This window comes from Carya illinoinensis, chromosome 8 (genome assembly GCF_018687715.1).
Source record: "Carya illinoinensis cultivar Pawnee chromosome 8, C.illinoinensisPawnee_v1, whole genome shotgun sequence".
In the NCBI taxonomy this organism is placed as follows: domain Eukaryota; kingdom Viridiplantae; phylum Streptophyta; class Magnoliopsida; order Fagales; family Juglandaceae; genus Carya; species Carya illinoinensis.
In genome coordinates this window covers 38078806-38092822 of record NC_056759.1, presented here as the reverse complement: position 1 = coordinate 38092822, position 14017 = coordinate 38078806, and the positions used below count along the sequence as shown (strand labels likewise).

At 34.0% G+C, this 14017-nt stretch overlaps 2 protein-coding genes across 5 annotated transcripts; both read right to left on the bottom strand.

Moving 5' to 3' along the window:
* Nucleotides 1-267: 267 nt before the first annotated feature.
* On the bottom strand, nt 268-5977 carry LOC122274290. Of its 2 annotated transcripts, none has more exons than XM_043083330.1 (6): nt 5668-5977; nt 5041-5281; nt 4302-4378; nt 2042-3718; nt 1752-1920; nt 268-1133 (listed from the first exon to the last, which is right to left on the bottom strand). In XM_043083330.1, the coding sequence occupies exons 2-6, from the start codon at nt 5120-5122 to the stop codon at nt 487-489; spliced, it is 2652 nt and encodes an 883-aa protein (XP_042939264.1). In that variant the 5' UTR covers nt 5123-5281; nt 5668-5977; the 3' UTR covers nt 268-486. The 2 variants fall into 2 exon arrangements, with proteins under 2 accessions (XP_042939264.1, XP_042939263.1); XM_043083329.1 differs by having other exon boundaries at nt 5041-5231.
* Nucleotides 5978-7658: 1681 nt separating this feature from the next.
* LOC122317892 (cancer-related nucleoside-triphosphatase homolog) lies at nt 7659-10188 on the bottom strand. Of its 3 annotated transcripts, none has more exons than XM_043134946.1 (6): nt 10068-10188; nt 9887-9974; nt 9715-9805; nt 8588-8672; nt 8344-8500; nt 7659-7985 (listed from the first exon to the last, which is right to left on the bottom strand). In XM_043134946.1, the coding sequence occupies exons 1-6, from the start codon at nt 10107-10109 to the stop codon at nt 7870-7872; spliced, it is 579 nt and encodes a 192-aa protein (XP_042990880.1). In that variant the 5' UTR covers nt 10110-10188; the 3' UTR covers nt 7659-7869. The 3 variants fall into 3 exon arrangements, with proteins under 3 accessions (XP_042990880.1, XP_042990881.1, XP_042990879.1); XM_043134947.1 differs by having other exon boundaries at nt 10103-10159; XM_043134945.1 differs by having other exon boundaries at nt 10048-10145.
* Between the last annotated feature and the right edge of the window lie 3829 nt (nt 10189-14017).

The window sequence follows — 14017 nt, the reverse complement described above, 5'->3', positions numbered from 1 at the left end:
TGGTCTCCCCCCCTCCCCTCTTTTCACCCTTCCTTTTACTTAAGACAATCTTTTAAATAGCTTTAGCATAATTATATACTTAGTGGGCAAAACTTTATAACCATAATTCGAATCATCAATGAATATGGGGAAAATTTTGTGCATTTTGGGTCAATTTGAGTGGTTACAATTTCGCACCAACCAGAGGAAATCTTTAGCTTATAATAAGTAAAAAGCCCCATGAACAGTGGTCTTAATTAAACCACTTGTATATAGAATGAATGTTAATTTCCACTTTTTGTTTAAACAATACTTGAAGAAGCACAAGCTGTGTAATCTATATTATTGACTCGACCCAATTCTACACTATGAACACGGACAAAGAACATATATACAGGCGCACGCAGACATGGAAACCTGTCTGCCTTTTTGGCATCCATGTATGCATGTCTATATTATAATTCCAAATATACATTCCCGACCACAAAATGATCAAACCAAGGAAGGTTAAAGCTCGCATCCTCGTAATTGCATGTCCTTCACAATTTCCTCAACCAAATCTCCAATTATTAGACACTCCACCTCTCTTCCCGAATCATTGACCTCTTCATCCGTAAATACAAGACAAGGGGTTGATCCCAGATCCCGAGCCACCAAACCATCAAGCGAGCAATAGGATTTGCCAATCAGAGGTTGTAAATGCACATGGATGATCTCCCAAACATGATCCAATAACCTCCTTCCGTGTAAAGTTGGAAGGATAGAGAAATGAATAAATCTTCTTTTGAATTTGAACATGGTCGAAATTGGTCCAAGACTAGTTGAAAGTGCTTCATTTAACAAATCAAATAGCATCTTGTGATCTACCTTCTCGTAGTGATCCTTCATTGTACTTCCATCCTCCTTGTCCAAATCTCTATAAGATTCTTCCACTTCTTCAAAGACAGAGTTGCTGATAGGCTGTGCAAATCTGTCCCACCTAAATAAAGATCTATCACATGATCCATCATACAAGCCAGAAGAAATGAGCAGGTCCCTAACATAAGCTTCTGCTGGGTCCTCCAGATCAACCATTTCAGACTCATTGGACTCCTGTTCGATTGTTTCGTCCTCAGGCCCATGAGATTTAAGTTGATTTAGTTGCTTTCTCAGATCTGTAAAATTATTAAAAAAAAAAAAAAGATTGCGTCAGATAATTATTTTACAAGTTGCTTTTATTCCAGAAGATAACATATTGATCTCTTCTAGGCTTGCTGAGGTTATGGAGAAAATAATAAAAAGTAATCAATTAGTTCCTGTTGGAAATTAATATTTTGCAATTGAATGGAATGCATGGTCGATCGACAAGTCTAGTGACTAATACCCATAAACTGCGCACACACTACATATAAACAAGCATCTTAACAGATCAGGTAAGTACACTGATCTTAGCGTTGCTTCTCTCTCCTGGTCCTTTCAAGTTCAGAAATAAAAGTGCATATATATAGCCAAATCGGGATGTTAGATACAAAGTATATCTGAAAATGATTCAAACTCAATCACAAACTTATGCTAAATAAAGAAAATATATATTATTCCTGCAGATACTCTTTCAGCTTTTGTAGCACATAAGCTCATCTGTAAATTAGCAAGCCATAATGGACATTTGCCTGTGGTCATGACTCAAATAAAGCCATCCAATGAACCACAGAAAGCACTCTATTTTACTCTACAGACAAGCATACACCACATTTGGGTTATGTATCAAAGCTGGAAATCAAATGTTTTCATACCATTAAGGTTGGAGCTGATCCCTATAAAAACTTGTGGCACAACATCATCTTCTGCTGGAGTTACATCAGGTGTTGACATTGAGCTGATACGTTCAGTTGGCCTCCAGAGATCTTCTAGAGAACTGCTGCACACAGATGCAGGGCTAGGAGGCACCTCAGTGGAGTTCTCCTAAAACCACATGACAAAAGATGCATAAGTTGAAACAAGAAAAGACAGAAAACAGTTGAACCCAAACTATCCTTGTACAAATAAAAAAAAAAATTATTAAAGAAACATGGTATACTCTTACATGCCTGTCGCCATGGTTCATAAGAACTGTTGGTCCACTCAAGATATCTCCCATAAGAGTGTGTTCACTGCAATGTGATTCCACCATTGATTGCATCTTTTTTCCAAACAGCCTTCTTCTAAAAGTGAACCTGTATCTGAAATTGGAAACTCTCTCTTTAAAATTAAACCTTTCTTTTCTCTGTTTTCTAATGTCCATCATCGCATTTTCAATGGCTTCATGCTTTCTCCGGATGTGGGCACCAGTCAAAATGTGACGATCTTCCAGAAGAAGCTTCCCAAATGATGTTCCCGATACTGGGGCTGACAAGGACCTGATGAGATTTCTGGGGGACAACTCTCTGAGGAGCACTCCATCATCTGACCCATGCCTAAAAGATCTGGTTTGAATTTCTGGTTCATCATTCACAATTTCCCCGCAGCTCATTTCATTTCCAGCTTTCAATGTATCTCTAACTTTTTTTAGTTTTACCTTTTCATTATCCGGGGCAGATGATGAAGAGGCAGCAATGGAAGTGTCAAACTGTGTTTCTTGCTTGAGAACATTCCTTAATCTCTCTGACAAGAATTTCTGAGTATCTCTACTGATGAAATCCAAGGAACCTGTTCCATTGAGCTGAATTTCACTTCTATATGACCTTGTTGATTCTGATCGGAGCAAATTTCTTCCATGATCCTTAGTCACACCATCCTGGACTTGTTTCGCTACATGCCGAGCGATCAGTTTCTGATCTGATGGTTTTTCGCTGAAAGGGGTCTCAATTCCACTGCTGCGGCCCACAGAACCCCTCTTAGGAGTGTGCCCTTGCAGTTCACATTTCAACCGCTCCTTGACCTCCTCAAGAAAATCTTCTATGCTATCCCTCTCCTCTAAAGTGTCCAAGGAACTGGTCCGAGACCCTTCATGGTTAGAAATCCTAGCCAGACCAGGCTTCAAGATCACTATCCTCATGGGAGCAGAAGATTTCTCCTGTTTCTGACTGGAACTCTTGAGGGAGGACTGCCCAAATTCTCTACTTATGGTCCTGCTTCTCAAAGCAAGTGATTCCATGCTGTCTCTGTGTTGCTCAAAATTGCCTCTTTCACATGACCTTGCCTTTAATGTTTGATTCCCAGGTTCTCTGGGCCTCTCATTTGCTGTTCTCCCAGAAGTTGCATAAAGTGCCTTTTCTTTTTTCAGGTCCTCTTGAGCAAGCAGCTGGCCAGGGGTGCAATCAAGTCCAACAACCCTCAAACATTCCTTAAACCTGGCTGCTTGCCATGCTTCAAATTCTTTCTTGAACTTCTGTAGTTCCTCCTCCTGAGGATGTTCTCGACGCCTAGGGTTTCCTAAATTTTGCTCACTGCTCCATCTATCAGCACTTCTGTCTTTAATATGGTGAGATGGGTTAAATTCCATCAGTGTTGAGTCACGAGAGATGAGACCAACTGAGCTCTTTCTACTCCTTTCGTTCTTAGAGAACTTTATTCCCATGTTTTCATTCTTTTTGGTGATTGGTTGAACTGCAGAATTTGTATCTAACGGCAATGTGTCCACTCCCATCAAACGTGCCACAATGCTTGGGGTCTTATGTCTGATGTTTGATTGTTTGGATACTTCCTCATTTATCAATTTCTTCATTGAAGCCTCAATTGGATAACGATTCTTTTCAGACCATTCTTCAACTTGATTGGAGCACTGCCAAAAAATAGCAAGTATACATTTAGAAAAACAGATTACTACAATGTATATGTGAAGCACTCATTTCATAACAATAGGTAATAATTAAAAATTTGCTAAGAAAGAAATGTGATAATAAAAAACTTATCCAAGGACATAAACTGGTAGCACATAGATAATTCTTAAAGGACTCGAAAATAAATAATGATGATGGTTGATTATGGGATTCCTGATTTGACAACACACATCTTATGAGGTTTGCCTCTCACAGAAGCCAATCCTTCAGAAAGATGTTAAAAAACTTTCACCCGACTCCTTTGAGATGAGATTAATATAGAAAAATATTTTGAAAAAACCAACACAAATTACCCATTGCCTAAACTAGAACTCTTTCACTCCAATACCAAAGGAAGATTCAGCCTATTACTCTACTCGGAAGTCCCAGAAAGGTCACTCCCAAGTCTCTACGACTAAGACTCTACAAGAACCATAACTACTCACTTGTGGAAACCACAAGCTCACTACCCCTGGAGTGCAGTCTTCACACATTGTAACCACCTTGTCACACTAAATCAGTAGCAAGGCATGCATTGAAAGTTACCGTTACATCTCCTATAGCACAATAGCTTTGAGGAGTTTTCAACCACGGCTCCAGGCTATTCTGAGGAGCTTCAAGGCCTGCAGAGTAATCAGAATAACAACATTACTTTTCTAAGCTAAGGGAGTACGATTGGTAAGAAACAATGTAAGATATTGATTCATTCACTCTTCTAGAGGAAAACTTCTCTTATCTCTTAATGTCAGTGGGGCATGAAGTTATAAAATCCACCAAGACTAGATTTCCAGAACCCCTCGATAAACTCTTTATTGACAAAAGACTCCCAGACTTTGTTGATGCAAATCAAGCGAGTTTCTTTTGTCATGATTGCAAGGCATACCCGAGAAATCAATACCCCGAACTTGCTAATCTTAACTGCTAAAATAATCAACTTTGTTTATTAAATCACCGCATAATTAAACTCCTAGACTTTGTTAAAGCAAATCAAGTGAGTTTCTTTTGTCATGATTGCAAGGCATACACGAGAAATCAATACCCTGAACTTACTAATCTAAACTGCTAAAATAATCCACTTTGTTTATTAAATCATCGCATAATTAAACCGTTAGAAGAAAAAGTCATCGAGCTATTCTTACTTTCTACTTTAGATTTTCTCAATTTTACAATAAAAACATGGTGAAGATCTAAGTGCATGACCCAGTAAAAGAGAGGATTCAAGGAGTTCTTCCTAGAAGATACACTCTTCTGTCGATGTATTTATAGAAGGTGCGAAGATACTTACCCCCAACATGTCTCTTCTGCTTACGAACTTTCCTGGCCATGTTCCCCTGATAGAAGTCAAATAAGTGCAAGAAGCCTCCCATGCAGCCGGTGGGCTACCAAAAGGCCGTCATCCCCTTAATACCGAGTTACTGCTTCTATAAATGTATTTAAACGAAAAGTGACTGTTTTTTGCATTCTTCACGTTGTATTCTGCAAGTAGCACCATATACCCAGATATCTTTCAGATTGCATTTGGATATCTGATTTTTATATCAAGCTCGAATTGGTCAAATTATATACATATACGTACATATATGTGTGTGTATGTGTTTGAAGATGTGGAAGGATTAGAGCCCAGTTCACAACCCAGGAGTGAATTTAAAAAATAAGAGTAAGAAAGCTATGAGCTGAATTGAGAGAATTCTCACAAGAACTACACCAATCACTAAATAGGCTATGACGATAGATTTGCTTCGTTTAAGGCCAATTCAGTTTGTTCAAATGTTGGTTGGGATTTGGAAAAGCAAAACAAACGTAGAAAGCAATAAGATGTTCCATTTTTCCCCGTAAGCCGATTTCCAACACTTTCGCAGCGAGCAAACAGGTGGATAGTAAGAACCAAAAAGGCAGAATTCAAAAAACTTACCGTTGAAAAAAGAATGAAGAGCCCAGTAAACGCAACAGTGATGGAATCGCAAGTGGATTTGAGCGTAACAAAAGAGTTGATTGAAATCAGGGAAGACGGAGATTGAGTGAGAGAGAAATGGAAAGTGGGGAATAAAATTTAAAGCAAGAAATTGTGCATTGTTAGAGGCCGAAAGGAGAAAGAAGAAGGAGAAATTCATAGCAAGAAATGAAGAAGTTAAGCAACCGGAGAGAGAAGCTTCCATTTTCCCTATTAATCTTTCTCGCTGCATCTCAAATCATTTTTTCCCCTTCTTTATTCTTTAGCGCCGGAATGTGTGGACCGTTAAAAAGTATCTTATAAAAGGTAAAATATTATTAATTTAATATATGATAGTAGATATGCATATATTTGTACGAAAATTGATATTTAGTGCATAAATATCCTATAATTATTTTAAATATATATAATATTTATATGAAAAAAAATTAATTTTTTAATAATAAATTTTATTTTTTTTCAAAATGACTATACTTACATATTCCATGTTATCATTTTTATTTTGAATAAAGGAACAGGTGTAAAGTAGTTGTCCCAACATAAAGTAGAGTTTGTGAACCCACCAGACAGCGAAGCATAAATAAATTATAAAACAATAATCATAAAAAATAAAATAAAGAAATGGAATGAGTCCCAGATATCTGAATCTGAAACTATAAAAAAAAAGAAAAGAAAAATGTAGAGGAATGATTTAATATTAATTAACGCAATAGAAAGAATAGAATCATGTACGCAGAGTAGTTGAGCTGCAGCCAGAGCCTCACCCCCGGCCTCTGCATCTTCCCTCCATTTGGCGCCATTACCCGAGAGACTCCTTTTTTACCTTTCTTTTTCTTTTTCTTTTTTATTATTCGAGTTAATCCTTATTAAACAAATAAAAGAGGGGATGGATGGCCGAATAGGTGTGGGGTGGGGTGAGGCAAGGCCTATCTATCTCATGTTATTACAGCTCATGAATGAAGATGAAGATGATGAATATTCTTTTGGTATGGCTTTATGCATACAAAATGACGCCGATTCGTAGCGTTTCTCATGCTACTGCATGTGCAACCCCAGCTTTTTGATTATATAGGGAATACGTGACTCCATTATTACTTTCTCATCTACACCCACGTGGCCGTATCACGACTGGGCCAACTCTCATGCTCTCTTTTTTATTTTTGAAGGCCCGGCCAGCTAGATTCTGGGCCTCCTTTGTGACTAATAAGATAACATGACCCAGTTTTAGGCTGCAGTTAGCACCAGAACCTCAGAATCATTCATACCACGCCCTTCTTTATCTTCTACTCCTTTTTTATTTCTCAGATTTGTATTACAACCCTGACATTATGCACCGTTACAAGAAATCAGCACGCCTCCAATATTAAAACATGGCAAATTATGCATGCATCGTTGTTCACGTTTGATTAAAAGAATCAATCATCTTGGTTGGCGTATCTAATTGATGGAGATATGCATACTCTAGATACGCCCAATTTTCTTTTCTGTTACATCTAAAGTTTTCAAAGGCTAATTGCATAAATATAATTCTCCCCTACTTTTTTTCCCTTTCGTTTTCTGCCTTTTTTTTTTTTTTTTTTTCTCTTATGTTTTTTCCAGGGAAAAAGCATCAAGATGGAATACTAGACGTGTAAATACATCAATGGCCTTTATTTAACTCCTAGTCAGAATTTACATATCACAACTCATGATCCTTTATCATCCAAAGGAGGAACAATTATTGAGTTGAAGAGAAAGGTAATGATATAACTAAGCAAATTAAGGGCCCTTTTGGATAAACCTCTCGACAGGTCGTGAACCCAAGTTTATGGCACTACAGGATTAAGACAGAGCAAATACAGAACTTCAAACGGAAAGCTACCTAACTACTATATTTCACTCTCCATGCTGCAAACCTACTAATTACATTGTAGGCTGTAGCAGCCCCGGAACTTACTAAGAAGCATTGCAAATACCTTAAAAAACAATAAAAAAGAAAACCGGCTGACTATGAACCCGTCACAAAATATAAAAGAGTTTGGTAAAAGAGAAAAGCTGGGCACATGCTCTCTCTTATCTTTCTCTTTACATATATATGAATATGTATGAATGTTGTAGAGGGAGACTCCAAAAAAAAAAAAAGTATGTGGGGGAGAGAGGTGTATTCCATTAAGGGGGCAACATCTAGTGTTTAGTCAGCAAGTCTACCAATAGGGAATATATCTGATCTTTGACAGCATCCCTGTTACTTGTGCTTAATGTAAAAACAGTTGCCCCGGGATGATTCTTCAACCTTGCAACTGCAGAATTCATACACTCTAGTCATATAAAAAACCAGCACAAAATAAAGAGATAGATGGGTATGTTGCTAGAAGTTTAAAGCCTTATTTATCAGACCTTGTCTGCCCTCTGATCCTGTTTTAGTTTATAAATAAGAAGCAGAAATGCACTTTCAAAGAGTACAAAAGATTTTACACAATTAATTTTTTTTTATAAGTAAAGAATAATAATAATAACAATAATTTACACAATTAATTTACAACACTGTTTTGCATAATCTTAAGACTCTTGGTTCCCTATTCAGAAAAGCATTATCACAACCATAGAAAACAATAGTTTATAAAAAAGTGCAAAAACTCATCTCTTAGTCTTATGTACCTCCAGGTATATCACGGCCTGATTTCGGAATGGGGACAGAAGCCAAAACTGGAATATTTGATTCCAAAACTTTTAGAACCCCAGGGAAGAAAGATGAGCTATACATCTCCATCTTACCAACTTCATCAATGATGAAAAGATCAGTATCCTCTCTGACCTAGGACAATATGCACGTCTTTAGACAAAAAGCCTCCAGAATTGCAAAATGATACATAACCTCATATACATAAATAACCAAGCTCACCTGCAATTCAGGGAGTGCTAGTGACTCAAATGATGCTATATCTACTTTGTATTTCCCGACATTAGGCCATCTAAGAGACTCGAGGCTGTCATTGCAAAATATCTATTAGAGGGAGATGAAAATCCTGACAGTTCCAAATTATCAGTAACAAAGAAAAAAGTAGTTCAGAAACAAGGAAAAAAATAAATTTTGCAGTGAGCAAAATTATCTACCACGCATTTGAAGCTACAAGTCTGGAAATCAATTGAGCACTTCAACTAAGAGAGATTTAAAAGTCTCTACAATTGAGAGAGAGTTTTTCAGTTCATCAGCAATGCATTCAACTGTCAGAGGTAGTAGAGAGGAAAATATGTTTAGCCAGAAACCCAAAAATCAATTCAGTTCTCGAAAATTTTCCAGCACCCTTCATGTCCCGAGTATCAAAAGATCTTTGCTTCCAAAATGAAATGGAGAGATGTGAACGGATGATACAGACGATATGTCCGACCAAACATTACGCGTGACTGAGTTGAGTCAGTCAATAGATACTAGCAATCACCGGTTGAAACCAAAATGAATGGGCAGTGAGAATCTGAAAGATTCTTAAGCTTGCTTCATTCAATCCTCACTATTTCATTTCTTTCAATACTTGAAAAAGGTAAAAATCAAAAAGAAATCATCTTCAACATTTTGATTTATTACCAGCTTCGGCAAAATGTAAACAGCATTCCTATTGAGCAATTCTCCAAATCTCAATCAAGGATCCATCGAATTTCCATGAAAAAAAAAAATTAAGATCAAGTTCATCGCAGTTAGAATGTATTTAGGTGTTCTTCAGTATACTTCCGGTGTACATGACTTATGCCTAATCTCATTCATATCAATAATATTTATCTCTTGCTTATCCTAAAAAAAAAAACCACAACAACAAAGATTTACCAATTATATAGAATGACATAATAAAGGTCCCAAATTTTTTTGATATTTAAATAAAGATCCCAACTTTGAGCATGGTCCTCCAACAAAAAGCTGAACATATAGGTTTTTGTATATGGCATTGTCGCATTTGGCATCAAAGATGTAAGTAAGAGAGATGCAACTGTAGAGATATGACTGAGCAAAGAAAAAGTAAGAGAAAGAGAGGAGACGTTGAAATAGTGGTGGAGGCTAATCGGCCTCTGCGGCCGTCCAAAGTGACCACCTCAAAACCAACCCTCTCGCTCCCTCGTCTAACTTCACCTACAAAACCACCGTCGTCATCCTTCTTGAATTTCAAACAAGCAATTAGACCCAACTCATAGAGATAAAGAAAGAGCGTACCAGTGTAAAACCCCTGGTATTGTAAGCTAGGGTGAGAAGTTTTGAGGGCTTCAAAAACTTTCATAATAAGTGTGGTTTTACCCACACCCTGCAAAAGAGCAAAAAAGAAATCAAAGTATAGAAGATTATGGTAGAAATTTTGATTTAGAAAGATTGAATATCATTAGGTCGAGAAATTTACAGGAGGGCCGGTGATAAGGAAGCATTTGCCGGGACCTGCCATTGTTATTTCTTTGATATGTGACACTGTCGACTGGGAAGTGGCCGCGATGGGTAAATACCAAACTCAGCGTTGGCATAAGATTAGTCAAATAATTAAATTTTATTTAAATGAGCTGTATTAGAGTAGTTAAAATTATTTAGGTGAAACTTTCTGTTACAATAAATTAAAAAGAAAAATTCAAACTTTGTTAGTCACTGTTTAGAGATCAAATCCATATTTAATTTCTAAACTTTTGATTGTTTACGTTATAATGTTAACCCTAATTATATATTTATTAATAATTTAATAATTCTTAATTTTTAAATTATTAATTAACATATTTAATTTCCAAACTTTTCATTTTTTGCATTCTAATGTTCACACTAACCATATGTTAATTAATAATCTAATAATTTCTAAATTATTAATTAACATGTGATTAGTGTAGTGGCAAAATTTAAAAAAAAAAATTATTACTAGAGAAATAATATTATAATATTATTTTAGCTTATTTTTACCTAGACCAATGTGAGATTATAATTGAATGGCTTTGGCTTTTAGCCAAAATATTTAGTTTTAGTCAAATTTTATCTTTGACTTTGGCTAATCCAATGTCAATACTCCACGAATCAGTTTGAGTTTTCCAACAATTCAAACCGGTTCGTGATTACACCCAAATAATAACACGATTATTGCAATATAAATTGAGGTGTTGATTCCACATAAAGATTGTAGAAACACTAAAGAGATTAAAAATTTAAGAGAACAAAAATCAAAGTAGTAATGCAAGACGAATAATTTTTTAAAAGAAATAAATTGAAGAACCAAAACGTAATAATGAAAAGGTTTAACCAAAATTAATAGTAGCGAAGCATCAGAAATCCCTTACTTGAATTTGATAATTCTATCCATAGCAGATTCATTGGATACTCAATTAAAGATCATAACACTAGACTCTCTAATCGAAAAATATATTTTTATATCCAATTTGTTCAAATGTAATTCTTGAAAACCATTCTTCTTTTGAAACAACGGATTGCTATTTTATTAGCCTTAAATTCAAAGACAACAATATACTCAATAGCAATACCACAGCAGAGAATCACACTAATAAGATTAACAATCAAATTTAAACATAAAACACCTCAACAATTCTATAGAGAAAGCATGACTGAATTTATAAAAAGCATTGGTCAATTTGAAGAAGAGAAGTGTTCTCTATACACAAAGAATTCTTAAAATAAATTTATAAACTGACGTAATTTTATATAATCCGTTAGATTTATTTTACGATAAAAATAACTTTACAATTTAACATGTCATATCAAATTAAATCAATTTATAAATTTATTTTTATATTATTCATTTGTACCTAAGACATCTTTCATTGAAGAAGTATTTCAACAACCAATAATTCTACCCTAACCAATTAACCATCCAGCTCCAAGCAATTAATTATAGAATTGAAATTTTCATGCAAGTCTCGAACATACCATTAGGGAAAAAAAAAGTATGGTCAACTATAAAAAAAAAATTAAAAAAAAATTGAATTTGATTGTGTGAATCTCAAACTTATCCACTTTTTTACAAGTAATGTACGAGACTTGCATATACTAAAATTATATCTAGTAATAATATATATATATATATATATATATATATATATATATATATTCTAAAGCTTTTATATCATAAACCATTCACATGACATAATTTAATTTATAATATTCAAATGTTAAAATTTATCTTACAAATTAAATTATGCAATATGAATAATATGTGGTGTAGAGGTCTCAGAATAAAGTTGTCATATATATATATATATATATATATATGTATGTTATAAATGGAAGTCTTACACCACACACATCTAATCATATTTAATGCTTAAATATGTGTGTGATTAAATAAAATGACAAAAATGATAAATCACATGTTGATTAAGTAGAGGTGTGTGGTTTAAAGTCCCATTTAATTTGGACGTTGAGATGGTTTCATCTCATCTAATTTCAACATTAATCAAATACCATTCAAACACATTTTTTCAATTTTAAATTTTTAACTTTTTCATCTAATCATTATAACTTTCACAAAGTTCCAAACAACACATAAAAAATAATTCAATTTTTTTAAATTTCAAAACAAAAATTATATTAAAAAATTATATTATAACAATATTTTAATTTTATAATATTTTTATTTAACTTTTTCTCTGTAATTTCTCATATGTAATTTTTTAATATTTTTAAATATTTTTTTAAAAAATAAAATATTATTAAAAAATATTTTCTTAATTATTAACTAAAAAATAAAATAAAATATTTGAGCGATAACAATGAGCTGTAACTTTAAATGGTGAGAGTAGCATTTTTATTTTTTTAGCCATCATTTTCTCTTATTTTCAATGTAATATTAAATAAATATTTATCATTTATTACTTGTTATTCAATCATTTGATATGAAATTGAGTAGATTGTGGAAATATTTTTCCATTTTTTTATGTGGAAGCTTTTTCATTTGGGACTCTAGTCGATATTAGCCCCTTTGATTTACTTATATTTTAAAAAATAAAAAATTTACATATCTTTTTTTTTTTTCATCTTCTCAACATTTTTTTATATGTTATTAAATAATAGACTCATAAGTGAAATATAATAAATAATCTCCAATCATTTAATACGGCATTATAAAATTATGAGAAAATAACGATAAAAAATATGATGAGTAACATTAGTCTTTATCTAATTATTTACCTAAATCTACTAAAATCAAAATAAAAATATATTCAAAACTCATTTATACAAATCCTAATTAGTTAGTTGCTAGGTATTTAGAGGCCAATAAAACATTATCCACACGACATTATTCTACTTTGTAACACTATTCAATACATGAACACTAAGCTTTTTTTCCGGTTTTCTATTATAGTGCAAAACTCATTCTCAAATACAATAATAATAGTTAAAACATAAGTGTTATAGACAAAGAATCTAAAAAGTTGAAAGATAAATTTAATAAACTGATATGAGTAAGTTATATCTTTTTTTTTTTTTAAGCAAGTTTCATTCATAAAATTAAAACCAACAGAAAGTTGGATAGTATCCATAATTATACATTGTTGGAAGGAGGGTTCTTGCCATTATGAAAATCTAATATACATTAGGGAATCCATATAAGGGGATGCTTCCATACGCTTGGTTGGAAGTTGCCTATTGTGCTAAGTTGTGTGCACATCGATTTTGAAATCGATGAATTTTTTTACTCTCCATTCTTCAAAGATGCATAGCAAATATTGAATATCTCTTGTAATTGTCTGTATTACTCAGTATGTTAGTGATTTTGTTTTGATAATAGCTTGTACCACCTGTTAGGAATCTCCTTCAATGATGATCTTTTTCAGCCTTCTACATGATGCCTCTTGAACTGGCAGTAGTGCAACTGCTACTTCTCCAACATTTGGATTTATACTGTGAATGAAATCTGTTTGAACAAAGACTGGGGTTCCCCTATCAAATCTGCATATAGAAGCTATTGTGCTTCCATTATTTCTGACTGCTACATCAAATGAAAGTGAGTGGAAACCTTGTGGTGGGGGTTGCCATTTAACTTCTTCTTGACTCGACTTTATACACCATGATCTGCTATGCTCAGTGAAGATTTGCGAAACTTCTGACACAAACCAATTTGGGGAGGGACAGGGTGTATTATGAATTACCTTATTTATGAGAAACTAAAGGTTATCCATAACTAGAGCAGCAAAAAGTTGAAAAGAATTAATGTCCTCAACAGGTATTTTTAATCCAGATGATGAATTAAGAATGATTGAGATCTAGTTTGAGATAGGCTGACAAGCAAAGTTTATTATATTTATGGGCCATCTAGATTGTCTCCACAGAATTTTAGAGAAATGACAATTAAAAAATAAGTGA